Source organism: Buteo buteo, chromosome 23, assembly GCF_964188355.1.
Source record: "Buteo buteo chromosome 23, bButBut1.hap1.1, whole genome shotgun sequence".
NCBI lineage: Eukaryota > Metazoa > Chordata > Aves > Accipitriformes > Accipitridae > Buteo > Buteo buteo.
The window spans coordinates 14,441,637-14,468,261 of NC_134193.1; the positions used below are offsets into that span (position 1 = coordinate 14,441,637).

Genomic DNA, 26,625 nt, shown 5'->3' on the forward strand with positions numbered 1-26,625 from the left:
GAAATCTGTTTTAACAGACCGGGTTCCTGAACATATCCTTACGCCACTTCTTTCTTTATCGTTTGACTTTTCTCCTTGTTACAATGGTTCAGCCTGTAGAGTCTGGAAAAACATCAGGGTAACCAGGGCAGAGGGAATATCAGATAGAGATGAGGGATGGATAAGAGACAAATTACAGTACATTTCTCATGGGTCATTTGGCTCTAGTCTTGAAAAGGAGAGAAAAAAAAAATCCCAAAGTAGTAAAAGAAAGAAAAAGAGACAACCAAAACAAATAAACCTGCCAGTGTTGCTGATTTCAAAGGCCTGTGAAATGTGCATATATGCTTCATAATGCTTTGCTGTTTTAAAGAGATGTGTCTTGAAATGTTCCATGCTTTAATCCTACTCACTGTCTCAGAAGTTAATTGTACAGTAAGATCACAATTCTCTTTGCCAAGGCTTTCCCTTTGTTTTCTTTTTTCTTCCTGCAAGTTGGCCAGCCAGCATATCTTTTCCTAGTTCTGTGTAGTTGGTTAGCATAATTATTTTTTATGGTCGTGCAAGGAAACGGGTCTTTTCAGTTCTTGCTGCATGAGTGAACTCAAATGTTGCTCAGCTCTTGGACATAGACCTCTCCAAGGAAGGAGACTTGGTGATCACATATTTATGCTCTGTAGCACTGCAACTCTTTATAAACCTACGTAAAGGTTATATAAAGTTGGGGTCTCTGGTATAAGCAGTAGGCAGTAAAGCCTGGGAGGATAAAGGGAGAGAGGGAATAAATAATTTTGTGTAGATTAACAGCCACCCCAAACTTTTGCCCAGGGCTCAGACAGAACATGTTTGACGTTTGAAAATTTTTACATCATCTTTTTCTCTATTCTTTTTCCCTGAGCCTCTACTCTTTCTTATCCTGGCCAGAACCAGCAGCAAAAGTGCCGGGGGGGGGGAAGAAAAAAAAATCTGTTTTCACTGTATTTCTGAATCTCAGCCCAGGTTTGTGAAGGATTTGGCAAGGATTTACAAACCTTTGAGAGAATCTGTGTGGAGATCTGAGGAAACCCGCCTTCCTCCTTAAAAAAGCAAGTTTCGTTGGCCAGAAATTGGGCAAAAATTGGTTGTTTCAACGGAGGTTTCCTTTGAGATTTTGGATTTGAACCTGAAGCTGCACTTTGAGAATCAAACTTTGCTCTGACTAACTCTAGATTTACACTGGAGCAAATACATCACAGTCAGAGCTGATACTCATGTGCAGCCCAGTGAGAACAGAAGTTGGCTCAAAGTGCAAGCTCACATGAACCAAACCAAAAGAGGACCCAGAGCTAGGTTTGGAGTAGTCCGACCATCAGGTTTATTCCAACCCGTTGCTGTGGTTCAGCCTGTTAAGTAGATACTGTATTTACAACATCCAGAAGTCATCTATATGGAATTGCATGAAATAAAGCTGTATCATTTATTAGAGGTCTTTTATGAGAAAGTCAGATAGGGCTGAGCAGAGGTGCGCCATGAGGGTTCTATGGATGAAAATACTGATTTTTAGAACTTAGTAGCAAATAATTTCCTTTATGTATGGGGTGTTTTTATTCCTTGCTGTCCTATAGACTTAGTGCAAAATGTTACAGTAGAAATGTGCTTATTTCTAGGACTGTCCTGCTGGAAAGCCAGCATTTTAAAGCAAATGGAATGAAACTGATGACTTGACAATTGTAAAAATTCCCTAGTTTTGACCAAGAAGCTGCTCTCAGTCTCAGAAAACCCAGACCCAAAGGATTTTCCTATTTTACACAGTAAAACTCTTATTTTCTATCTATAATTTTCTTTTTAGTAATTTTTTTTTTCATAGAGAGAGTAAAGCCTAAGTCACTAGCATAATGGTAGAATTAATTCAGTTTGGAAAAGAGGGCACCATAGGATCAACGAACACGCAGACTTTTGTAGCCATGTGGGCTTTTATTTTGTAATATGTGTTGCTTAGGGTCAGTCTTAACCATAGGACCTGCCACTGATGTAAAAAAACCCCTTGTCCAGCTTTAACCAGCTAACCTGAATGTATTAGCAGTGTCACAGAGAGTGATACAGAGTTCAGCACAGACTACCAAACCTACCCAAGAAGCTGGGTTTATATTTGAACAGTTATTCTAAGTGTCTTTTTGTGGATCCTTATCATTATTATTTTTTTTACCCAAACATTCCTCCTTTCTTGTAATGGGAGATCAGATTTGGGGGCTGTAGAGGACATTTTGCTGCAGTGGATAAACCAAAATTCTTTAAAAGCTGCCAAGCTTACATGTGCTGACAGTGCTTGCAATTTATGCTTGTGGACATGACCTAGTGAATGCCTGGTTTGGATGTGGTCGGAATTACAGTTACATATTTGGATTTCAGTGTGAACACAGGCAGTGATCTGGATCTAAATTGGGACCTGAAGCCTTTCACTTGTAATAATCTGGCTCCACTCTATTTCAGGCTCTGTCCCAATCACTGAAAGATTTATACCTTTATCAATAAATTATCATGACTTTTACTACACTTACACCAGTGTCTTAAATTAACACTAAACTAAATGTAGATGAGGCACGCTTCCTGCTTCACATGATTTATGGCAATCCATCTGAAATGAGGAGCAAAATTAAATTTGCCGGCAAAGGCAGATCTTTAACATCAGGTCAGACAAAAATTTTATTGCAATTCCACTGCTAAAGAGAGTTTGTAGGTTGTCTTTTTTTGTTCAGGTTTTTGATAGACCTGTAGCACTTTAGGCAAAAAAGAAGAAAAAAATGTTAGAAATGTTTGTAGGTCTGAAATCTCTACTGTGTACTTTATGTCAGGTTGGAGGTGATAGACAGGATAAATGTAGCAGTTACATGGCACTGATAAGCTCTCAGCTTGAGGACTGTGTCTTCTTTTGATGACCTGCCTTTGAGAAAGATGTGGAGAGTGCAGATGAGAGCATCAGAAATGACCAGAGGTCTTAAAAAATATAACCAGTGGGGAGAGGCTGAAGAAATAAGGTGGGTTTAACCTAAAAATGAGATGGTTTACAGGAGATATAATAAGCTTTCAAATAAGTAGTAGGTTTAGTAAAGCAGAAGGGTATCATCTAATCTCCTTGTCTGTGGGGAATGGCATAAATAGTCATGCGTATCTGTTGCAGCAAAAAAGATTCAGGTAGACCGTCAGAAAAACTTCCTGACCATAAAGGTATTGAAACATGGGCTGCAGCTTGCTGGGGCAGTGGCAGAGTCCTTGTCATGTGTGGTCTTAAGTATGAGCTAGATAAAAATCAGCTTAGCATGACATATAGAGATGCCCCTCCTTTGGAGTGGAGGGCTGGCAGCGATGGTCTCCGGACATCCTTTCCAGACTTGTTTTTCTGTGACTCTATGACAGAAGGCAAAAGGCAGCTTATACTCTGGCATCAATACTGTGTCTCCAAAAGGAAAGTTCCACGTCTAACCACCCAAGACTGAGAAATCACAGGGGGAAAAGCTAAATTACAATTGTGCGCGTCTGCCAAATGGCGCCATTTCAAGGTCAGCTTTCAGTGCTGTTGAAGTCATGGTTCTTGCCATTATCTTCAGGAAGAACATCATTTATCTCAAAACCGTCCTTGCTGTTCACTGCAGATATTGAAAATCTCTAGGTGGACACTGCACCCTAAAACCTTGGGCCCCCCATATTGCTTGAAAAAATGGGATGGACAGTTGGTAAGTGGCTGCCCACACACCGACTGCTGTGGTCTTTGCTGCTCTAATGAGTTAGTGTCAATCTTAGGGCCGAGATCAGAGCTGGAGGGACAAAGGGAACACCACTGAGACATATCAGCCACACCATGTTGGGAACCACACCTGGATCTGTCACAGGCTGGCGAGTGTTGCCAGGGCTGTCCAGAAAAGCTTTCTTTTCGTCTGCTAAACTGTATACCATGGTTTAACCTGAGCTGACAGCTCTTTTGAGAGCGCCAAATGAAAGCGGAAACAAGGAGTCTTGGGAAGGAGAGTCATGTACTGGGTCCCTGTGATTCCAGCAGATTTACTCTGTCCTGCCATATGCTGAACCCACTAGGTAAAGTATGGGACATTGTATGTCAAGAGATAAAATGGAGACTTTTGGAGGCTAACTTCCCAATTCAGAAGATGCTGGTGGTTTTGGGTTTTTGTTGGGTTTTGTTTGTTTGTTTGTTTGTTTGTTTCAAATGATGAAATGCAGTGCCTTTTATTCCTAACAAACTCGTCAGGCAGATGGAGACCATGCTCCATAGTGAGCAGATAGCAAAGTTCCTACTCTCTGTTTGGGTGGGGTCTTGCACATAATCCCTTAAGTACCCTGTTTGTTTTCTTGCTGTAAAGCGACACTTGTCTTTGAAGGAAAAAAACCAAAACAAAGTCAAATAGAGAATAACTCAGAGCAAACAGTAGAAAACATTTCCTGACAATAAGGGCTGGAAGGCTCTCTGTTCCTTGCAAAAACAACCACGAGTGCAAGAGGCTGCACCCCAGCCACATTAGGGAAACACAGGAAAGCCATTCTCTGACCTGGAAGAAAATGGGGGAGGAAGAGTTTCCAACCCAGTTACAAAACTGCTCGACTCTAGTCACCAAGGCTACGATTTTTAATACGATTAGACCTGATACCAGCCAAGTTTAAAAGCCATTGTCAAATGTGTTTGTAGCTAAGCGGCAGAGATTTGTGGCTGGATTTGGCTTTGGACCCGAGGGCCAGCAGAAGGGAGCTCCTCGCAGTGGCCCCTGCGGGCAGGTGGGGCTGCTGGCTGGGGGCTTCACCGCGCTGCCTGGGGACAAGTCCTGCTGCGGTGAAGGCACAACCCAAATGGAGAGGAAACGGGCTTGACAGATGAGACAGGCACGGGGATAATGGCTCGTGTGACCGACAGGGCAGGCTGCGTGGCGGGTTGGGCGGTCGCGAGACTCTGCTGGATGAGCTAAAGATTCCATTAGGCTGAAACTGGAGCACTGTACGGGATACGTATTACTGATTGAGGTCTGGTGCTTACTGGGTAAGGGCAAGCTGCTGTACAGTACAGTTTCAGAGGGCTATTTACACTGCTGTGGAGGAAAAAAGAACACTGAAGCTGTGCAATGGACAAATAAGTTGATGAAAAGAGCTGGGTGGGAATGTGCACATTGCCTGATATGATTTGGTGTCCCAAATGGCCTTAAACAGCCCATAGAATGTCTATGTCTAAACCAGATTCCAGCAAAGGAGACCTTTTATGATGCACTAATAGGCTCATTAGGCTTTCTTGAGCAAGGCACGCTCACAGCATCGTATGTTTTTTCCATTACAGGAATTACACGTGTTTTGTTGTGCTTTGGGTTTTGTTTTGTTTTCCACATAGACTTGCCCTGACAGTTCCCCCATTCAGGTTTATATTGGAGGTACCATCTCGAGCCAATGAATTTTATGAAATATGTTGCTGGCACTCACGGAGAGATGCATAAAGGAAATATTCTAATGACAGTTGGAAAGGCTTTGATCCCTTTCCAAGACTGCACTCATGTCTTTGAAATGCGAGTTTGGCAGTTCTGGAAAGGCTGGGCTCTTTGGCTCTCTTTGGCACGAGCCCATGTGACAGACATTATGTCCTCTATCAGGGGACCCACATAACCTTGAGAAGTGTAAGCAATGCTCGCAGATTGAGTTGGGTCAGATAGTCTGGGCTGATAACAAAGCAGCCGCAGCAGCAGGGGGGAGTCAGCCTAGTCCAACACAATAACTGAAAACTGTTTTGACCTGGTAACTGTTGGGTCTGCTGCCTGCGGCTACGTAGTTGGACATGAACTGCAAAAGTAGTTAATTTATGTCTCCTTGAGTGTAGGAATGTGGTGATGATGGATAGGGATGGGAGGTTATTAGAAACATGGGGAGGAAGGAGAGGATGGAATTCCAGCTCGTGTTTTTATCTCTTACACACACACACTGGTTCCTTTGCATACATACTCTTGGCTGTCTTGCATGTGTGCACAATCCAAACCCTTGCTTACACACTCACGCCCCTGTTCATGCACGCACATGCAGGCACATGTTCACACACTTACAAGGGATTTGCCTGAGCTAAATGCTTGAGCATGTTTATGTGTTGGGGGTTGCTGACTGCTTTTACAAAGGGGTTTTGCATTTACTTCCTCCCAAGCATGATCTGTTTACACCTACTCCTTTGCAGACCCTTTGCTAAAAATTCTCTTAGCATTCTGTTCTTACACCATTTGATCCTTGAGGTCCCTTCCAACCTGGTGTTCTATGATTCTGCTCATTTTCAGACTTCTGTTGGCTAGCAGAGAAGTAGCAGTCAGAGAAATACTACAAAACCAAGTCCAATTGACTTAGTACGGTGGATTTACGTAAGACATGAGTTCAGTCTCGGTGATGCACTGACATCACTAGCCAATTAGTTAAATGCTGTCTGCTCTGGATGTTGTCTGCAGTAATAATCCATGTACGAAACAGCCCTGGATGTTGAAGCACATAGCCTGTATGCAAGAGACAGTGCGATTGTGGCCATGCACTGAGGATATAAATGGGGATTGGATTTTGTAAACAATAAGCAAAGAGACAGCTAAGAATAAAGAAATATTAGTTTAGATTATTTGAAACCATAAGAGAAGAGCGAGGATAAAAACGGTAATCTCAGGAGGGGAGTTTGATTATAGTTACTCCTACGGGGATTTGCATAGGCCATAAAGCATCTGCATCCAGAGTCAACAACTGCAGTCTCAATACAGACAGTGGGCCTTTCCTTCCCACTGTGATACAAAACACACAAACGTTTTTCTACTTAGAGGTACTCAGTGCTTCTGTTTCTGTCCTTTTCTCTCTTGCATGAAGTATCACATCACTCCCACATTCTCTTTTACATTTTTGCTCACTCTCTTTTACTGATGCTGCCATACGTGCAGACATACACATCGTCCCCTTCACATGCACTCATCCTCCGTCACATATTCCCCCGATGCATTTACATTTTCATTTGGAAATGCATATAAGCTCTCATGTAATTTCAAACTATTGCTTGTGGACGTGTATAAGTATGAGCCCATGTTTGGAAAAGATGTTTTCAAATGCACAAAGAAGATCCTGGAAATAGATTATGCACCATCTCAGAACATTGTGCGGATACATGCAGAACAAGCTGGAGGAGCTAAGGGGAAGATCTGCGTATTTTCCATAGATGTGTTGGGAACAGTGGAGAGATGAGAAATGTGTAAAGGGTCACAGTGCTGACCTGTCCTTCAGGATGTCATCCACATTTGATTGGAAGATAAACACTGTATGGAATGGAAACATACCCTTCCACTGGTGTCCCCAAAGAGCACGTCTTCCTCCATGAGTCAGCGAGGGCCTGGGGACACCCAGCCGTGAACTATTTTGGAGGCAATGACTTCAGCAAGTGGCAAGGGAAGCTATTGTGGAAATATGAATGTGTTTTCCATTGGGGAGTCCTCCAGGGAAGGACAGAAAGATCTTGGTGCTGAGCCAACTCCCCTATTTTTTTCTTCACCCTTCTGGGAATGAAAGCCTTGCAAAGTATGCAAGGAACCCTACTTACTGAATGTGTGTTTGGTTTGTGAGAGTTACGTGAGCCCTATACACACCCATACACGTAGGGAAAGGGGGACTTTAGGAAGCAGGAATCAACCTGCTCAAGACCATTGTGGTGTCCTTTCCTTACAAGCTAGTCAGCCATGCTTGACTCAGTGAGATATCTCTGTTGTTTCCACATGTCAAGTGAAGATAGTACAACTTATCCATGGCTTAGATCTTGTGTTAGCACAACACTTTATTGTCAAAAGACAATGTGAGCTAGAAATGGAGAACCAATGGGTTTACTCTTATGCTTCACTTTCTCCAGCTTTATTTTGAGTTAGAGCATCACGGTGCCACTGAAAGCAGTGTGGCATCATGGTACACACTTTGGCAAGTAGCTCCAGTATTCCAGTATTGATAAAGTCTACTCCTTTAGAGGAGTGCAAAAAGTACTTCCAACAGCCATCAAGCTTAAGAGATTGGCTTTGCTTGCCTGCAAGCAGATTGCTCTGTAAGCTTCAGACATCCCAAAAGCTATGAAGATTCGTTGCTCACCTGGGAGGGGACAGGACCTAAGGAGCCTTAGGAATTCACGTCATGGTATGGTATCAGTCCTGCAGAGATCTCTTGCAAGGAGATCTCTTGGCACAACTTTGCTTGCTGGAAATAGTAATTCCCAGCCAACCACCCTATGTTAGGGTTGGACCCTGTGCATCTCAGCACAGGTGACTGCCACTGGTGCTAAAGGAGTAACTTTGTGAGCTGGTGTTAGTTGTTGCGCCAGCCTGAAGATGTGAAACTTGTTATTGTGAAGGAAAAATAGAGGTAACAATAATAAACAACTTAGAGGAAATGTGCAAGGTAACTGCTGATATAAAAAGATTTACTGACCACAATACATGGTTAATTACATTCATAATAAATAGATTCCTATACTTATCTTAGGAATATGGACAGCTTTATGTATTTACTTTGGATTTTGTGGCCTTCGTTAATCAATGGCCTGAAGTCCTTAGATGAGATTCGCTATATGAATGCAAGTAATTGAAGTTTGGGGGTGGGTTATTAAATTATTTCAGGTGACTGATACGCAGGATATTGTAAGATCTTGGCCTGGATTGCAGCACTTCTTCAATACTTTGTTGCTTTTTGTGTCACCTTTAGAAAAAAAAGGCTTTTCTTTTTCTACAGAGCATACTTAGATGTCAATGAACTAAAGAACATACTCAAACTGGATGGATCCACACACCTCAACATCTTCTTTGCCAATTCCTCTGAGGAAGAGCTGGCTGGAGTGGCAACTTGGCCCTGGGACAAGGAAGCCTTGATGCATCTAGGTGAGTGATAAAGATGTTTCTTCTTTGTAAAGCATTCTTTTGAGGCGCTAAGAAGGAAAGACAAATATGCTTTAAGCTCTGTTCTGATTTCTTATCATTCCTCTAATATATAGTCAGGGGAAAAAAAATATTTCACGATTCCCAGATACTGGCTCACAACCAGGAAAATATTAGGTTATAAACCCAAAGCACATTATGGTATTTGTAGATGATGTCAAGCTGAAAGTATTTCACCTTTTAAGTGAAGCTACTTTACAGGGCATTCACTCCATGGGAGCACTTTGCGAAGAAGATTGGGGGGGGATAGGTGCAGGGGTGCTAGACAGAAGTGAATTTTTAACCTTAGCCTGTTAAGTTCTGATCCTTAGTTCATTACTTAGTAAGTATTCAATTAATTTTCCTCACAGACTGTAGTTAAAATTTGTTGCTATTTTTCTCTACCAATGTGCAAAAGAGCAAACTGCTGGGAGATTGTATTTCTAATGTTCATTTGAGTGGAACTGGAAAGAGTTCACTACCCTGCAGATTGCCCTGCATGTTTCATAACTAGGTTGCTGCTGGAACCCAGGGATCCAGATGAAACTGTGCAACCTCCCAAATGACTCATTGCCCTGACACCTGTAGTGCCACTGGATCTGTGTTCCTTGCAAAATGTCAGATGAGCCTCAAAAGGTTCAGAAGGCACCAACTGAGTTTGTATGTACTTCTCTTAACTGCACAAACCTCCCTCGGGCTGCACACTTGATCTGGTCATCTTACAAGAGCAGGGTTTCTCACAAGTTTTCCAGATATTTCTCCAGCTTGTCCGGACCTTCCTAGGCTGGAAGTGAAGTCCAGATTCAGCCAAGTTCAGTCTCCGTGAAAGGCTATTTCAGCCAGTTTTTATATTACTCAACCCCACGTTGAGCAAAACAAAAAAGACGGGACAAATGTAAACCTCAGCAAGGAGAGCAAAATACAGTGTTTATTATTCTAAAGCATACTATGAGAGCTGAGTTACAACTCAAGCCATCAGTCAGGGAGGCTTTTCCATGTTCAAAAATACATTACCCCAAAACCTAGATATTAACATCTCTTTATAGTCACCTGTCTCCACAGCTGAGAGAGGCTCCGTGGTCAGACCAAGCAGTTGGAGCTGGCTGCCCTACTTCAGTTAGTAAACATTTTATTACGACATCCAGCTCCGCAGCTGCTCTGAAAGAAGCGTGAGCAAACTTCCCTTCCCAAGGACCAGCACTGACACACATCCAGTCTCCTGCTGAGCTAGGCTGGAAGTGAAGCCATTTCCACTCTGACTTGCCTCCAGCCCCATCTCCATGGGCTCATGCTGGGAGCGCCCAAACCAGAAGATGCTGTAAATGCCTGCCAGTGAGCATTCCCCAGGGCAACATCTTCTGGCAAAACCAAAGATAGATATTAACCCCAGCCTCGACTAGTGCCCACGCTGATGTGATTTTTATCACTTTGTAGTACCACAACCCCCTACTCCTGCACTAGCCCCACAGTAACTCTGTTTGCTTCTGATTGTGCAACGGTATGGGCTGCTGGTGGGAAACATTAGCCCTCATGCCACTGCTGGAGTGAAATAAGGTTGCAGTATAGCTCATCCTTCCCTAAATGAGTATTTTCACAGCTTCCCTTGGTGTTGCCATGGGAGGGAGCAGAGAACAAGGGGAGAGCTCCAGAGTGCTGAGAAGAACCTTCTGCAAGAGGACTGGGGCTCGCCCAAAGCCCTGATGAGTTCTTCTGTCACTTCGTTAAGCTAATTGTCAACATCATGCCTGAGCAAAACAATTTAAATTCAGCCCCTACAGTGTATTGACAGAATTCATTGACCAAAAAAAATCTCACGAGAAAAAAAGACATTAGCCAACAGTTTAAAGTTGACTTGCAATGGAAAAAAGCAAAAATAAATAAATAATGGTCATAATTTCCTGTCATAATAGCCCTCCCAGACCTGTGCTTGGTCTGTAAGAATTCATCTTTAATCTTTTTTACTCTCTTCTATAAATCCAATATGTACTTAATAAAAAATATGAAATATGTCCTGTGGTGCAGATCTAAAGGCTGGGATAGAGATTGTCTGGGTGAGGGAGTTTATCTTTTCTGTAAAACTGCAATTGATTTAGATTCTTGACAGCTGTGAAAAATATAAATTTTCAACAAAGGCAAAAATAAAATCTCCCTCTCCAGCTGCCTCAGGGCTGTCCAGTGCCAGAACCATTTACCCAGCCTTTATTTTGAAGGCACGTCCTGCTGAGGAATTTCACCAATACTCCTACCATTGGAAAACAAACTCTGGAATTATCTTTGGGATGGAGCTCCCCACAAAATATACGAGGTTACTTTCTGGGTGTAAATGGCTCCACCTGTGTAGAGACCAAGCACCAGAGGAATCAGAGCATGTATTGTGTAAAGGGGGAGAGAGGGATACAAGGAACATGGGGATTGCAGTGGCTGCATACTGGTAGGTTTGTATATGATTAATTGGAATTGTGGAGAACTACTGTAAGGAACAGTTTGGTGCTGTGAAAAGAATGTGCAGATGCCACATATGGCATAATAGGCATGATGTTGCAGTGTGATTGATTTTAGTCAATCTTTGTCTGTATTTAAATTTTCAGTTCTTTTTTTTAATACCATATATGTATTTGTACATGCCCATGTGACTCCTCTCCACTGCATGCGTGTAGTCACACATGCCCATGCACAAAGGGAAAGTCTTTTCTCTATTGCTATTTTTGCACGTGTCCTTGGGGGACATCCGAAGTGGTCCTTCCTCTCTCTCTTCAGCATTGATAAAATTTCAGCTGGAATACTGTATTGTGTTTGGACACTGTACTTGGAGGAAAACATGAGACAACTGGGAAGACCAAAGGAGAACAACAGTTGGGGAGGTCTAGAAAAAGGATCGAGCTACAAGGAAAGGTTGAATGGATTACAGTTACTCAGACTGAAGGAGAAGAGCGTAAAGTGGGGATGATGACAATCTCATAAAAGCTGATGAAAGGGGAGGAGAATCTTCTGTTCTTCATATCTGTGTGAGGCAGGACTTGAAGTCATGAACTTAAATTGCCAAAAAATCAATTCAGATTAGATGTGAGTTAAATCCTTGCAGCTGGAAGGATACTGAGTGCTGAAATTGATTGCTGGGGCAGTCATGTCATCAGGGGTTGTAAAGAGACGTTAGGGCAAGATGTGTGAGAGATGGTATAGACCTAATTGGTCCTGCGTTGTTTGAGAGTGGAATTTAGATGACTTCCTAAGATCTTCTTGGTCTTATTTTCCTCTAATTCTATGGTTATTGCAACCAAGTCTCCAGATAGATAAGAAGGAAGAGTCTATGTTGCTTCAGAACCTGGTGATCTCATCTTCCCTGCACTACGGTCACTGATAAAGTTCCCCTTGCCAAAACCTTTTCTGTCCTTATTGTCACTAAATTATTAGCATACCATATCCAAGATTTATTTTCCTGTTGTAACTTTTACAGAGCAGTCTCCTGTTCTCATGGTAGGCAGTATACACAAACAGTTTTAAATAAAAGGCTTGGAAAAGTTGAGGTCAACAAAAATAAAGAAAATCTGAAGCGTATCATAAATCCAAAGGTATATCTAGCTGAGCTAAAAATATAATTCTTATGATTAATTCAATATACTGTAAAGCCTCACTAATATACCATTTGCTTATCAATACATCCCATGATTCATACAACAAAAAAAACGACTGTTGGTTTTCTTTGCGCACATTTAATAACCATGCAGTTCTTTTAGAATTATTATATTCCAGGATTTCATATTTTTTGACACATTAGGCTTATGCATATTCATTAGTGGACTGTGCAGTTCACATCAAACTAGGCTCGTCTGAGTATATGAAGAGAGTGTGTTTCTGACGATTACTTCAAAGCTGTCTATATGATCAGAGCACACTCTGCAAAAACTGTTCCAGCCTTGGGTGTATTCTGTTTTCTTTGTCCAGCTATTAGTTTGCAAATATTGGTGCAACCTACTGCAATTTTTAGGGCATTTCAGAAGTTAATAGGCTTCTATTATATCTTTACTGTGTGGGATAATATACAGAGAGTGCTCCAGGTATGTTTTGTTTGACTCTTGGTATCAAATACATTGCTTACACTTATCTGGGCAGAATCATTCTCTTTAAGCACATTAAATTATTTGAAATTGTAGAGTATAAAGTAATTGCATGTCGGATTTTTCTCTAGGTTAACAAATCAAATTGAGCATATTCAGTTGAAAGACCGATTGTCACTGTGGTTTTGGTTTAGGACGTTGGGCTTTGTCCCACGATTCCTCATCCTTAGAGCCCCACTTTAGGGGTGAGATTAAACTTTTCTCTGAGCAGGCAATGTGCCTGATTGTGCAAAAAGCAGTCTGTGCTCTAGAGGACCCGATGAACTGCCAGTGGATCTGCCCTTAGGATTGTCTTCTTTTCCCTTTCTCTTGCTGTTCTGAGGAAGACAAGGCAAATATAGAAGCTATTCTCTTTTCCCCTTGCAGGTGGTATTGTGCTGAATCCCTCCTTCTATGGAATCCCTGGCCACACGCACACAATGATCCATGAAATTGGGCACAGCCTGGGGCTCTATCACGTCTTCCGGGGAATCTCGGAGATCCTCTCCTGCAGTGATCCGTGCATGGAAACTGAGCCCTCCTTCGAGACTGGGGACCTCTGCAGTGACACCAACCCTGCTCCTAAGCACAAACTGTGTGGGGATCCTGGACCTGGCAATGACACATGCGGTTTTCACAGTTTCCTAAACACGCCGTTCAGTAACTTCATGAGCTACGCAGGTACTTGGGTTTTCTCGGTTTGCTGTTGGTGTCTGTGGCTGGGCAAGAGCAAAGAATAACAGTATTACCTCTGATTTCTACAGTCCATTTCATACAGGGCTTTATGCTGACATGTGTGTTCATTGGTCTAGGACCAGGCTTGACAAGGGATCAAACTTGATGGCCTTAGGAATCCCTTCCAGTTCTTCTGCTTTTTTCCCAGTTTTCCCAACTTTACATAGCCTCATGTGAATACCAGGCAGAAGGTTTGGGGGAGGGGAGAAATGAGATAAGCATTAAGAAAACAGCTTCTAAAGGCTCTACAGCAAATTTGACAACCTATTTCCCAGGGATCTGGGTGCCTGATCTATGAGGTGTTCTTTGAAAAACACAAATTCAGAGATTGTTTACCCTCTCCCAAGGAGATATTGAATGTCAGATGAATATTGATACCACCAAGGCTGTAGGATAAACCTGTGATAGGTAGACATTTAATGAGACACTGCTCATGCCTCCAGGTGTCCGTCCGTTCAAATACCATGTTTATTGTTTGATTTGGAGTCACTGTGGTTCAGCTAGAATCACTCACATCTAAGTTTCATGATTAGAGTGTGAATACTGGGATAGTACCTGGATCAGGGTTGCTCTTCTGGTCAAAGACTACCAGTGTGCTGTGCTGGTTTGTGCTGGGAGTGCAACTACAAAGGCTCCATATCAGTGCGGTAAAACCACCCCTCCAAGAGGAATAATTTTGCTTAAGCAAAAGCCTAATTTTGTAGTTATAACTCTGCAGGCTTCTGTAGGCACAGCTGTGTTGCTCAGGGGTGCTGGTTCATGGCATTCCTACCAACAGAGCATAATGCAAAGAGGGCATGAGCTCCTGTGACCCTTGCCCATCGGACGAGGGTGGGGTGGGGTCCTTGCTGCACCCCTGGAAGTTCAAGGAGAGTTGAAGGATCCTCTATTATTTCCCGGAAAGAACAAGGGATTCCTTGGCTTGTATTTCGCCTTATTTTGGGTCGCAGGGTTTAGCCATGATGAAGGTCTGTGACATTGAGCTGACAGCATCAACAACATTTTAAAGGTGACCAATATACTTACAGCCACTGAAGGGCACCTTTATACTCCAGGCAAAAACACAGATTGCCCACTCAAAAGGTCATAGGAGTGCTTATTCTGTAATAAAACTGTAGAGAAGCAAAGTGTTTAATGTCATCTGGGGCACAGATTGAAATTATTTCTAACAAATGCTTTTATACCCTTCATGGCACTAGCTAAAAGTGATGCTTAGTTTTCTCTTTATTTTTCTGTTTGTTTAGAGGGTGTTTTCAGGGACAAGCATACACGCACTGAGTCAGCTCCTCAACATGTTGTGCACTTTTGTCCATGCGGTAGGGCAGAAAGTCTTACTGCCTGATACATCCTCCTGGTAACATCATACAAATAAGTCAATGCCACTTCAGATGACAATATACCTCCACCAAATCTGCTTGTGTGTATGTGACAAGGGGTGTAGCGCATGTGTGTTTCAAAATGCTGAGGTCTCTTCTTCCAAAGAGAAGTTGCCTTGCCAATTCTCTCGAGAGATGAGACAGAGAGGCAGATGACAGAGATACCTATCTGCTATAGGGAGCTAAATATGTGCTGGTGTTCTGAGCAGAAACCTTTTTTTTTTTTCTTGAAAAATTAAGTGAAGCGACATGATAGGCATCTCTAGAGCTCATGCATGAATCTATTTGCTTTTCTGTTGTTGCCAGTGGAATAAAAATATATCAGGATATCAAATTGCTGTAGAAATACCTTTGAAACATCTAGGTTGAGGTCATGCAGCTCTAAACATTGCCTTTCTTTCCTTTCTGTTTTGCTGCTTGTATACAGCTTGATCATACTCTGTGTGTCTGTCTCTGTCTAACATCCCTCTGTTCAGTTACCCCCAGCTCTGTAGCAAAGCACTGACTTAAAGGGTAACTTTTCTTTCTCTGAAATAACAAGTTATGATGTCCAGAAGATCGAGAAGTGTGAGAAATTTGACTTGTAAATTATTTTTACAAGTCCAAACAGCCATGGTGTTCCTGAATAAAAGGGTAAGTTAGTCTTTTAGACCACTCTCCATGAAATCAGCAGGAATTCTGCCTTTGTATTCTGTTGGAATAATCTTCGCAGCAAAGACTCTTGAATTTCTCTAATTATTACTTTATCTGAGGATCCTGAACCTTTCTCGAAATCCAGTGATCACATGAAATACCTCTTCTCCCTTCCCCTCCCCAAGGGGACAGCCTGTGCTGATGTTTAACAGATTGAGAATGCAGGTCATCTTTCTCCTGTGCCATTGTCTCACTGCTTTGTCCTATATATATTTTATTGTTCCTTTATGATGGCTGTTAAAGGCCTTTGTCTCCTTCTGTGCTTCCGTGAAGAATATTTATGGCTTTTACAGCATGCTCAGGGATAGACCGTCGATAATTATTGAGGAAATCCAGAGATGTCGTATTAAAGCAGCTTTTTGCATACCCACAGGGATTTGTAGATATTTTCAAGCTGGTGGTGTCTATCTGCTGTGCATGTTTGATGAGAGGAGGTCCACTGCTCAGTGGAATTAGGAGAGACGCAGGAGAACATGTGAACTGACATGTCCTTACTGTGGTGGGACTGCATTTGGGGCTTTAGTTTGAGCAGGATCCCAACTGAAGCTGTCCGTTTTTGCTTGCATCTCAGGAAAGATGTGGTAAGGTTTTAAATTAGCCAGCAAATTCACGCTTTTCTTTAGAACAAATTTATATTTTTCATTCCTCTTGAGTTCCACAGGGCTTGAAGACATCAGATCATCTAGTAACGCTATTACAATATCGAACTGCCAACATACACGCATGCAAGCAACTCTCTGAACAGCCTTCGGTGACCTGCATCTTTCCCAGAAAAGTGTATTACTTGACCTGTGCAAAACCGTCATTGTTGTTTGTATCGCAGTAGCATGCAGAGGTCCCATCTGGGACTGAGTTTTACTGGGCGAGGAGCTCTGCAGGCACATGTGAAGAAACACTCTGTGTTTTCAAGAGCTTTTCATCTGATGGGAAGAGTACCAGAAAAATGGTTAAAGTGCTAGCATCAAGTTCTTCAGCATAGTTTTTCTGGGTGACTCTGCACAACATATTTATTCCTTCTGTGATCTGCACAATAGAGAAATAATAATTTTCTACTTCTCCGGGGTGTTGTAGTTGTAAAGTTGTATGGTGTTCAGAGGGTAGTAGATGCGTTCTTGTTGCCAAATCACGTTTGGGGAAATCAGATGAAATGAGAAATGGATATCTATGGGAAATTATCCAGCAAAATTATTTCTCCATTTTGAATGAAAAAGAAATTTGAAATATCAAAAATGTTTATGAAAAGTTCAGAAGAGGGTTAGAATCATAATGGTAATGGGGGAGATTTGTAATAGAAATAAAGTTATTTTACTGCACCAAAAATTTAAATTTTTAATCAGTGTTTGTAACTATTTTCTTTTATATTGATCTTTCAGAATGTTTTTATTTGTTCATTAGAAAATTTAAGAAATTTTAAAAAATTATGTATTTTTAAAATTCTGTGTTCTTTTAATCTAAGAAATTTGTCAAAGTCCATTGCACACAGTTTGCATGAATCCCAGTCAATGCTTTATACTAACACTAGCTGTCCTTTGCCTTTTTATCGTCTCTCAGAGATATTCTTTAAGACTTGAAATTCTTCTAAGGCCAGAGGTCCACTGGTAGCCCCAATTCTGACCAGAAGGTGCTGCACTGAGGCTTTTTGTTTCTTCACCTTCATGTGTCTGTCTCATCTAGGGATGATCACTAGGTGCTTAGGTATCTCGAACCAGAGGGAGGGAACGTTTACTGATTTATTTTTTCCTCTTTAACTTTTGTTTCCTTTCACCTGCCTCCACAAGTGATGACTGCACTAATTTGTTCACAGGCCATTAACTTTTGAGTGCTGCGAGGACCTATCCTGCCCCTTGCAAGAAGCTGCCATTCAGTGGGTTGTAATTCTTTCTCTTGCTCCCACCTTTTCTCCCGCGTAGTTGATGTGGCTTCTCTTTTAATTTCAGATGATGACTGCACCGACTCCTTCACGCCCAACCAAGTGGCCAGGATGCACTGCTACTTGGACCTCGTCTATCAGAGCTGGCAGCCCGCGAAGAAACCGGCTCCTATTGCAATTGCTCCTCAGATTGTTGCTCGGACCTCCACCTCGGTCACCCTGGAGTGGTTTCCGCCCATTGATGGCCACTTCTTTGAAAGGTGATCACGCACTGCTCTGTACTCTTGCACTGAATTGAATGGAAAGGGGAGAATTAGGGGAACAACCCGGGGCAGAGCTTTATCGTGTGCTGTGCTCAGTCTGGATTAAGGCTCTTTCCTAAATTGGTTCATACTGAGGAGGTTATTGATCTGTTTTCTGCTCTTCCTTTCTCAGCCTGTAGCGCTCAGTTGAGGGCCATTGATTTGCCATGTAAAGGGCAAATCTTTTTCCATATGTTATGGGAGGAATTTTCAATCAATGATTCTGGCCCTGTGACTCCTGCTGTTACTGCTGCTCACAAATACCTGTGGGCTTCAGCTCTGCCTGCACGTTCCTCCCTCCTCCTCTTGCAAGTTTCCTTTGCAAGGACAAAGTGAATCTTGTTTCTACTCCCACGACAACGCGGAGCTCATGGGCAGTGGAGTGTCACAGGGCAAGGAGGTGGCAGGGCTGGGGAGAGGGACAAATGCTGCCTCCTTCCCAGGGCTGCAGGTCTGAGATGGGAACCGAGCAAGGCAGAGTCGAAGACATAAAACCCTGAATATCATTCAAGTGTCATCTTGCTGCACCCTGAGTAGAGCATGTAGGTCAGGGTATGTGTGTGTGTTCATGTCTGATAGGCATGCAGATGTGTGGCACCAATAACGAAAAATTAAATGAAAGTAGGGCTCTGGATGAGAGTTGCACCTCATTGCAGTTCATAGCTGGAGCAACTCTGCCCCAGGATGACCTGAGCATCTGGATAGTTCATCTAAATACTCTTACGTAGCGCTTGGATGAGCTGCAGGAGCTATGGGAGTCCTAGCAGAGAACTTCCTAAATGATTGACCTTCTCGCATTACCGTTATCTCACCTTCCCTGTTTGCATTTCTTCTCCACTTTTTGCTTTGTTATTTTATAGAGAACAAACTTCACATGTCCTTCAGGACTGTAGCAGTATGTATCACAGGAGGCCGAATTTACAAGCATATTAGCACCCAAAAAGCTGTCTCAGCACTGCTGTTTTGTTCAGTGAGAGCACCTTGAAAGCCACTGCCTCCATCAGGGATGAAACTCCTTCCAGCGCTACTAGGACACCATGGCCATTTCAGTGGCCAGCTTGCACTTTATCTGAGTAGGCAAATAGCTGTTGTCTTCTGCCCAGATGAGATTTTCCACCTTTATTGCAGATTAATACGGGGAAGGCAATCAAATCATATTACGAGTTGATAGAGAGGTCTTGTGCCCTGAACAGTGTTTGCTTTAATTGCAGTTTTGCAACTAAATCCCTTTATTCCCTACGTGTGAAAAGGACTTATGTGAAGTTCTGAAAATTAACTCAGAATTTTTTAGCCCATAATCATTTTTAGGTAAATTAAGTTTCTCCAATTTAATTTAGATTTCAGAAGATACTTATCATGTGTTAAATAAATGCCATCTGCCTTTTAAAACACGTTGATGCAGAGTTAATTGTTATGTAACCAAATATGCCTTTATTACATATTTCTTATAACTCAATCAATATGTTCTTAATAACCCCTAGTTAGCTGCTTCTTAAATAACATACAGTGGATAGCTTGCTAAATCTGAAATTTCATAACAGAGTTATCATATGTTAAATAAATAGTGATTTTCTAGAAAAAAAAAGTCCTTTGGGTTTTCAAATCTGTGTGCTCAGTATTACTGAAGAGATTTAAAGAGACAGCCTCAAATACTTTGAGTCCAATTCCTTGTTAAAATGAGATTCCCAGTGCCAACAGATACAGAAATGTTGCTGTGACCATTTAAAAATGTCACTGAAATATATAAATGAGCCTGTCTAAACCATGCTCAAATTTCTGATATATTAATCAAAACAAGGATGATAGTAGTATTATAGTGACTAATATTGGAAAACCTCACATGCTGAACTTCCAGTACTGATATGTCCAGCGCTGCTCTTTTCGAGATACATGCCTGTATCAATTTGTAAAATTGGGTCACTGTGCAAGACAAGTAGGAGGTAAAATTGGCCAAGTATAATCTTATCTGTGTGTGGGAATACTGTAAAACTTTGCAGATATTTTTACACAAAGTGCACACCATGGCCCAAATTTTACTTGCCTCACTTGAATGAATAAACTCATTCACTTCAATGGGACTATTCATGTAAAAAACAGAAGACTGATACTCAACTGCTGAGTGCCTTGGGCCTGGTTTCTAATGCACAGAGGCCCCTTCCATGCTGTTTTGACAGTCTAAAAGGGCCTTAAAAGGATGAATGGCTCTGGCTACATTAGCAAGTATTGTGGCCCAATATAAGTAGATCTCTAGCGCAAAACAGTTGTTAATGAAGACCTGACGTCAACACTGTAGGGGTTTTGGGGGGGTTGTTTCAGCCTAGCTCTAGCCTGGCCTCATGGCATCAGCAGTTGGAGCACATCAGGTGTGGTCCCGGAGCACATCTCCACTCTGGTTTCAGGCAGAACAGGGTCCAGCTTCCATGCTCCAGGACTGCTCTGAGTGCTGGAAGTGGGGAAGATGGAGAGTTTCACTTCAAAAGCTCGCTCCTGATTCAAATTACAATGCTACTCTAGGCGTGCTCAGTGTAACTCAAGTTCCTTTTATGTCCCTTTTATTCTCTAGAGCTGTGCATACGCAGTGACCTCTGCTTAATGAAAGTCAGGAAGGGAAAATTTAGCCTTGTCTTTAAAAATGTAACACTGGGCTGGCTATATCTGTGGTTGAAATCCTGACGGGTCTGTGGTTTAAGCGAGATGAAGCATGGAAGTAAAGACCATGTTCCTTTTCCCTGCTCAGATGCAACTTTGTCACAGGTGCCACAGTATTAGGTGCTTTTCTCTTAGGGCCTTGGTTCTAGAAATTACATGATTAATTATGTGGATTTGGGGACAGGGAGTAATGCTAACGCATAGTTCTTGTAAATTTGGGGTTGGCTATCCTCACACCTTAGCAAGAGTAGCTACATGAGCTGCGCACAGAAGTAACATCTTCCTGACAGACCCTCCTTACCTATTTAGTGTGTTCAATTGATGTCTTCTGTATTAGAGAGTCATTTACCTGCACACAAATATGCCAACATGTGTTTGACCCTAAACTCCAGCAGCTGGTTGAGCTTCTAAACATCTCTAATAATCAAATATATCAAGAACCAGCATTTCTTCTTGTAGCTCCTACACACGGGATTGGAATACTTCCCATTCTACATCTTCCCATTAAAAAAAAGCAAGAAAAATGTCGCATGTGCATATAATAATATGTAATAATAAAATAATAATAGAGCCAACAAAACAAGTGAAAACAAGTGAGAAAAAGAAAACTCTATTCATTTCCTGACTGCATCTATTAGACGCGTTCATCTGCTGTCGCTAAGCATCCATTCATGCGCCTCCTGTTTGATATGCGTAGGCAGGATGTAAACAGTTATTGTAATAGGGCTCTGCAGCAAATTCTGCTTGGACAGAAAACTTTGCATGCATCTGCTCTTCCAAGTTTTCACTGAGGTGACTGCATTAATTTCCATGAATCTGATGCTATCTCATTGTTAGCAAGCAAGTATTTTGGTCAGTATGATGTCCCAGATCTAGATGGCTGGGCTTGATAATCTCTTGCTTAAACCTTGCTGGAAAGTTTCAGCGCCTTAGAGGGGAGAGCACCAATTCTGAATTTCAAGTAAGCAGACACAATTTAGCCTGAAAACAGGCACTTTTTACTGAAAGGAATGCAAGATTTTTACTGGTTTTGAGTTGCCCACTGAACTGGTGCTGGCCCTGAAGAGAATTGTCTGTTTTTCACTAGTAATCTCTAGATTTTGAATCCACTTCACTGAAATATCATGCTGTAGGAATGAATTCCTCCTGCGCTCTGAACTTCATAAGCTGGAATTTCCCCAGTACTTGGCTTATTAGAAAACAGAGAAGTCTAGATTTTCCATTACCCTGCACTTTGGGGAGTCATGTGCACCGGTGTATAAGGTGTCAGATATGCTATCGTTCCTAATTAATAGTGTTTTGAACCAATTTACGCTCATTTTGTCTTGATCTCAGTGGCTGCATAAGGTGTAAGGATCTGGCTTAGATTTTCATAAGCCTGTAAATGCGATTCCATAATTAGTTTTGACATTCGTGGCTGTTTGTAGGATTTGTGTGCAAGAGTCTGCAGACCAAAAACTTTAACCCAGGAGTCATCCCCTGTGTAACTCCTTTCAGCCAGTGGAGTTACATCAGGGTTGAGTTTGGCTCCCAAATTGGAAAAGTAAAAAGAGAAAGTTTGCTCATAGCCTTTCCCACATGATGCTCCTTGTGATTTCTCTTACCTCCAAGTCCTTGCTGGTAAAAGGAAATGTTTGTCCATAAGCCTACAGTTTTTTCCACCATGGCAGCCTGTGATGAAATTGTATAGCTGCTAATTTGAGTAAAAAGCAGTCCTAATTGTGGAAACTTGGCTTTCAAAGCCCTGTCCTCATCCAGGACCAAGTGCTAATGCAGGAGTCTCTTTGTAGAGAAACTGAAAGATTGTTATTGCAGGGACTTCTATCCTGACTGTTGGTGGATGTGTCTGAAAAACAACTGCACAACAATAATTCTACATTTTGATTTTTCAGTACCTTTTATTCTGCATTCTTGATTTTTTTTGCATATATTATTTAGGCAGGCTGAGTTAGACACTTAAACCACTGCTGAACAGACAGCTGAGAAATGAAGTAGGGAGGCAGTGTCATACCAATAGTGCAGGTGGGTGAAGTGAGACAGAGAGAGAAGTTACTCGCAACACGCCCATATTTGTTCATTACCAGCGTTACAGATTGTGCAAGGAAGAAGGCAAAGGCACCTTTGCCTCCCTCTTCTTTATTCTACCCCATTGCCACATTTTATTCTTCAGATGTTTTCAGCAGGTGCATCCCTTTCTGCACTGCCTGAGAGTTCAATCATTTACCTCCTCTTTGTAGGGGTGGCTGTGGGCCATATTGAAATGGATACGAGTTTCACCACTGATTTCATTCCAAGTCCCCCCTGTTGACAATCCATGCTTCCGCCTAATTAAGCCAACAGAAAGTTGACTTTCAAATAGATCCCTGTCATAGGAGATGCTAAGCTGTGGAGCAGCTGAGCGTGTGTTGTCCCTACCACCAAAGGGAAAGGAGATCGCACAGCCTGGAAGGGCTCTGAGAGTAAATTTACAGTCCTGGTGTCCTCGCTGACGATCCAAAATAACTTCTGTCTGAGGTTCACAGTGCCCTTCGCAAAGCAGTGCTGAAATAAATCGCGCAATGGGAGATGGTTAAAATTTGCATAGCTGATTATATTAATTGATGACTCAATCCATACTTACTTGGGTAGCTTAGAGAGTACGCTATGGGTTACGCACAAATTGTTTACCTAAAACTTCTGTCCTTTCCTAGGTGCATTTAATCATTAAGATAATTATTTTTTTCCTTTCGTTTTGAGTGGGCAGCGTTCCTTAAAGCCGAACAGTGAATTCTGAATAATAAGCAACTTACCAGGATGAATAACCACACATTCCGGGTCATACACAGTTTCAAATTTTGTGACCCCAAGGAACGTAGAGCTCAACTGTGTGAGTTACATCCTTAGCTGATATAAATCAGCTTCATGTTATGGAAGATATTAGCGTTAATCCAGTCTACATCAGCTTAAACATTGATCTTGTGAATGTATTAGCAAAAGTATTTGTGAATCAGCATTTAACTGGGTTTTCCTGTTTAACCACTTCTGCTGATAGTACTTTATTGACAGTAGCTGGTATTAGATGTATTGTGTAGGTGAAGTAATGTTGGTATTGAGCAGTGAAGTGCCTTTCTTAATACCATGTCATGCCATCTGATGGCATGTACCCATAAGCTGTTCCAATTCAGAAAAAGCCATCTACTGGTGCCAAAGCTGCCAGGTATCAAATCCAGTTTCCCCTGCGAAAAGGATTAAGGGCATGTTCTTTTATGTATGTTCATAACCCGCCCCTTTTCCAGGCTTGTAATGATCTGGGCTGTGATACACCTCCAAAAGCAGGTCCTTGCATACTTAACAAAGCTGTGCTTCGCAGAGCAGCTCTGTCTGATGTTCTCAAAGCCTGGGACTTTACCCTCTCCTCTAATCACCAGTAAGCCCAAGGCCTTCACAATCCTGAAGATACTACAAGTTCAAGCAATAAATCCATGGTGGGAGCAGAAATAGATCTGAAATCTCCCGAGGCCGTTTTCTCTGCTCTAACCACTAAGCAACATATATTTTCTTTTGTCAGGGTTTGATCCAGTTGTAGTGCAGGGGAACAAAAAAAAAATAATAAAAAAAAATAGCTGAGTGTGATTTCACAGGTTGCTGTCATTTGTGTTGGATGGCGGACTCACAGATGCTGTCTACACAGGCTGTTAGCCCAAACCTACAGAAGGTCACAGTCAGAAAACACTCTTGTCAGTGCCTTGAGAAAAGAGGGTTAAGTGGTACTGAATTCTAAGTCTTACTGCTTTTAATGTAGTTGAATAAGCAGCTCATTCAGCTGTTACTAAGTTGGTGTGTTTTCCTGTTTTCCTGGCCTCCTAGAGAAGTGGGATCAGCATGTGATCTGTGTGCAGAAGGAAGAGTCCTGGTGCAGTATGCCTTCAGCGCCTCTTCTCCGATGCCCTGTGATCCCTCAGGGCACTGGAGCCCACGGGAAGCAGAAGGTGAGTCACAAGGCTGGGGACAAAGACGTGGTGGGGGAGAAGACGGGCCAGAGCAAAAGGAGAGCCACAAAGACAGTGGGAAAATCTGGGAGAGAGTGACTGATTATACCTGTATGTAGCATGAACAAAAATAGAGGACATATGAATACGCTGTGCCCTGAAGTAATGCCACTGGCTGAAATACCTGTGTTTTGCCCCCCGTGTTCTGACCCTGCCCATGAATTAAATGAATTCTGGGAGCTGAACCTGAATTTCAGAAAGCGGTGGAGTGCCAAGAAATGCTGACCATTCACATCTGCCAGATTAATTCCTCAGGGGAGCTGTTTACTCCTTCTACTCCAACTCTGAAAGTGAAGAATTGCATGCTATTTATTTGGGCCTGATTTCTGCTGCCTTCTTTTGCATTGAATCATAACGGGCTGCACCAGCAGACAGGCTGAAAGCGGAGATTGCCCTTTGGGCAGGTACTCTGCAGCATGAACGCAAGTGACTACGTCAAGCCCAGTCTAGTTCAGGGTGTTTTGGCAGTCATACTTACTGCTCCTCTTAGAGCACGTTGGAGGGAGACTGGTCTGCAGAGCTAGTCGTGCAATGCCATTAGAACTCCATCATTACCTCTCCTCCATATGTACCTTCCGTTATGTAAGTAGGTGGATATGGTAGAGCATATTTAAGATTATACCAGGCAGAGGTCAGTAATCACAAATTATGGTTTGGAAAGAGCAGAATATTATTTCAATATGTCCATCATGAGCTATTCCTTTGGGAGCAGAACACTCTGGGCCCAGACATCACTGTAAACACACAGGTGGGCTCAGTGAACTCAAAGGCCAATCCCTAGATTTTGCAAACTCATTATACAAATACCTCCTTACATTAAGGGCTTCTCTGTCCTGCAGCTAGAGTACATGGGAGTTATTCTACAAGGAAGATTATTTGTAAGCTAATATGGTGATATATGCAGTGCTGGCACCCAGGAGCCCTCCCTAGTCCTAAGGTCAGCATGTGCAGCAAGCTGTGTCCCTGCTGTGTGATGGGACAAGATGTGTGGGCAAGTGTCCTCTGCCGCACGCACCCACCTCCTGGGGTGGGGGCCCAACAGAGGTTGTGGTTCACTGCAACTCACCCCCCCCAGTTTGGACATCCAAGGGCCAAGGCTGCCAGGCACAGCACAGAGCACACCTGCCCCTTGGGTGGATGTTGTTCCAGAGCTTTGGCCCGAGAAACAGTGCTCCAGCTATGAGTGTGACTGGATTATCAAGTAAACAGAATTAGTGAAGTCTGGACCGCTTGCAGTAGTAGTGCAGGGTGGAAGGTGGAATTTCCACTTAGCCAAGGATTACAAGACTTTGAAGCCTGGTTTCGTTTGGAACAAAACCTGAAACTTCTGAAATTCTCCATGAAGGAAAATTAAAAACAAAAAGTGTTTGAGGCTGGCCAAAATGTTTTGTTTAGCTCATATAATTCCTCTTTCATGAACTTTGGTTAAATTATGACATTTGAAAATATCCTCTTTTAGTATATAATCCAGGGCAAAAGAAAATTTTAATATCAAAATGAAAAGTGTTTCAAAATGCAAAAGTGAAATGATTTCTTCCAAAAATGTCAAAACACAATGTTCCAATATTGTTAGAACTTTCTTCCCATTTTCTCTTCCAGAATAAAATTGTGGCCAAATAAACCCAATTTTGCAAAGTGTTTTGATTTTGAAAGAACTGCGTATCCATTGAGATACGCAGTTCCGTCAAAATTTCTCCAACGTGCTCTGATTTGAAAACTTCTAGATCTCACACGTCTTGCCAGCGGCATCATTCCTAGAGAAACTAAGCTACTCTAAGATTTATTACTCAGCTGCATTTTGCATTTAATTTCCTCTTCTTACAGTGTGTGCCTGCATGTTCTTAACTATGAAGGGTGCAGTCTGATCGTTATCTGTCTCATTCAATTGCTGTTGTGCCATTGCTCTGGAAAGAAAATTTGGGAATCCTATCCTCTTACTACGTTAATAAGTTGTCTCCACTTTAGGGTAGAAAATACA

General features: G+C 42.2%; 1 protein-coding gene across 1 annotated transcript in view; it reads left to right on the forward strand.

Annotated features, from left to right (window-relative positions):
• PAPPA (pappalysin 1) overlaps positions 1-26,625 on the forward strand; it is a 181,131-nt gene that overhangs the window by 44,334 nt on the left and 110,172 nt on the right. Inside the window, exons 3-6 of the mRNA XM_075055166.1 lie at positions 8,719-8,864; positions 13,382-13,675; positions 17,736-17,928; positions 24,466-24,587. Of these exons, the coding sequence (XP_074911267.1) occupies positions 8,719-8,864; positions 13,382-13,675; positions 17,736-17,928; positions 24,466-24,587 (755 nt within the window). The remainder of the gene's footprint in view (positions 1-8,718; positions 8,865-13,381; positions 13,676-17,735; positions 17,929-24,465; positions 24,588-26,625) is intronic.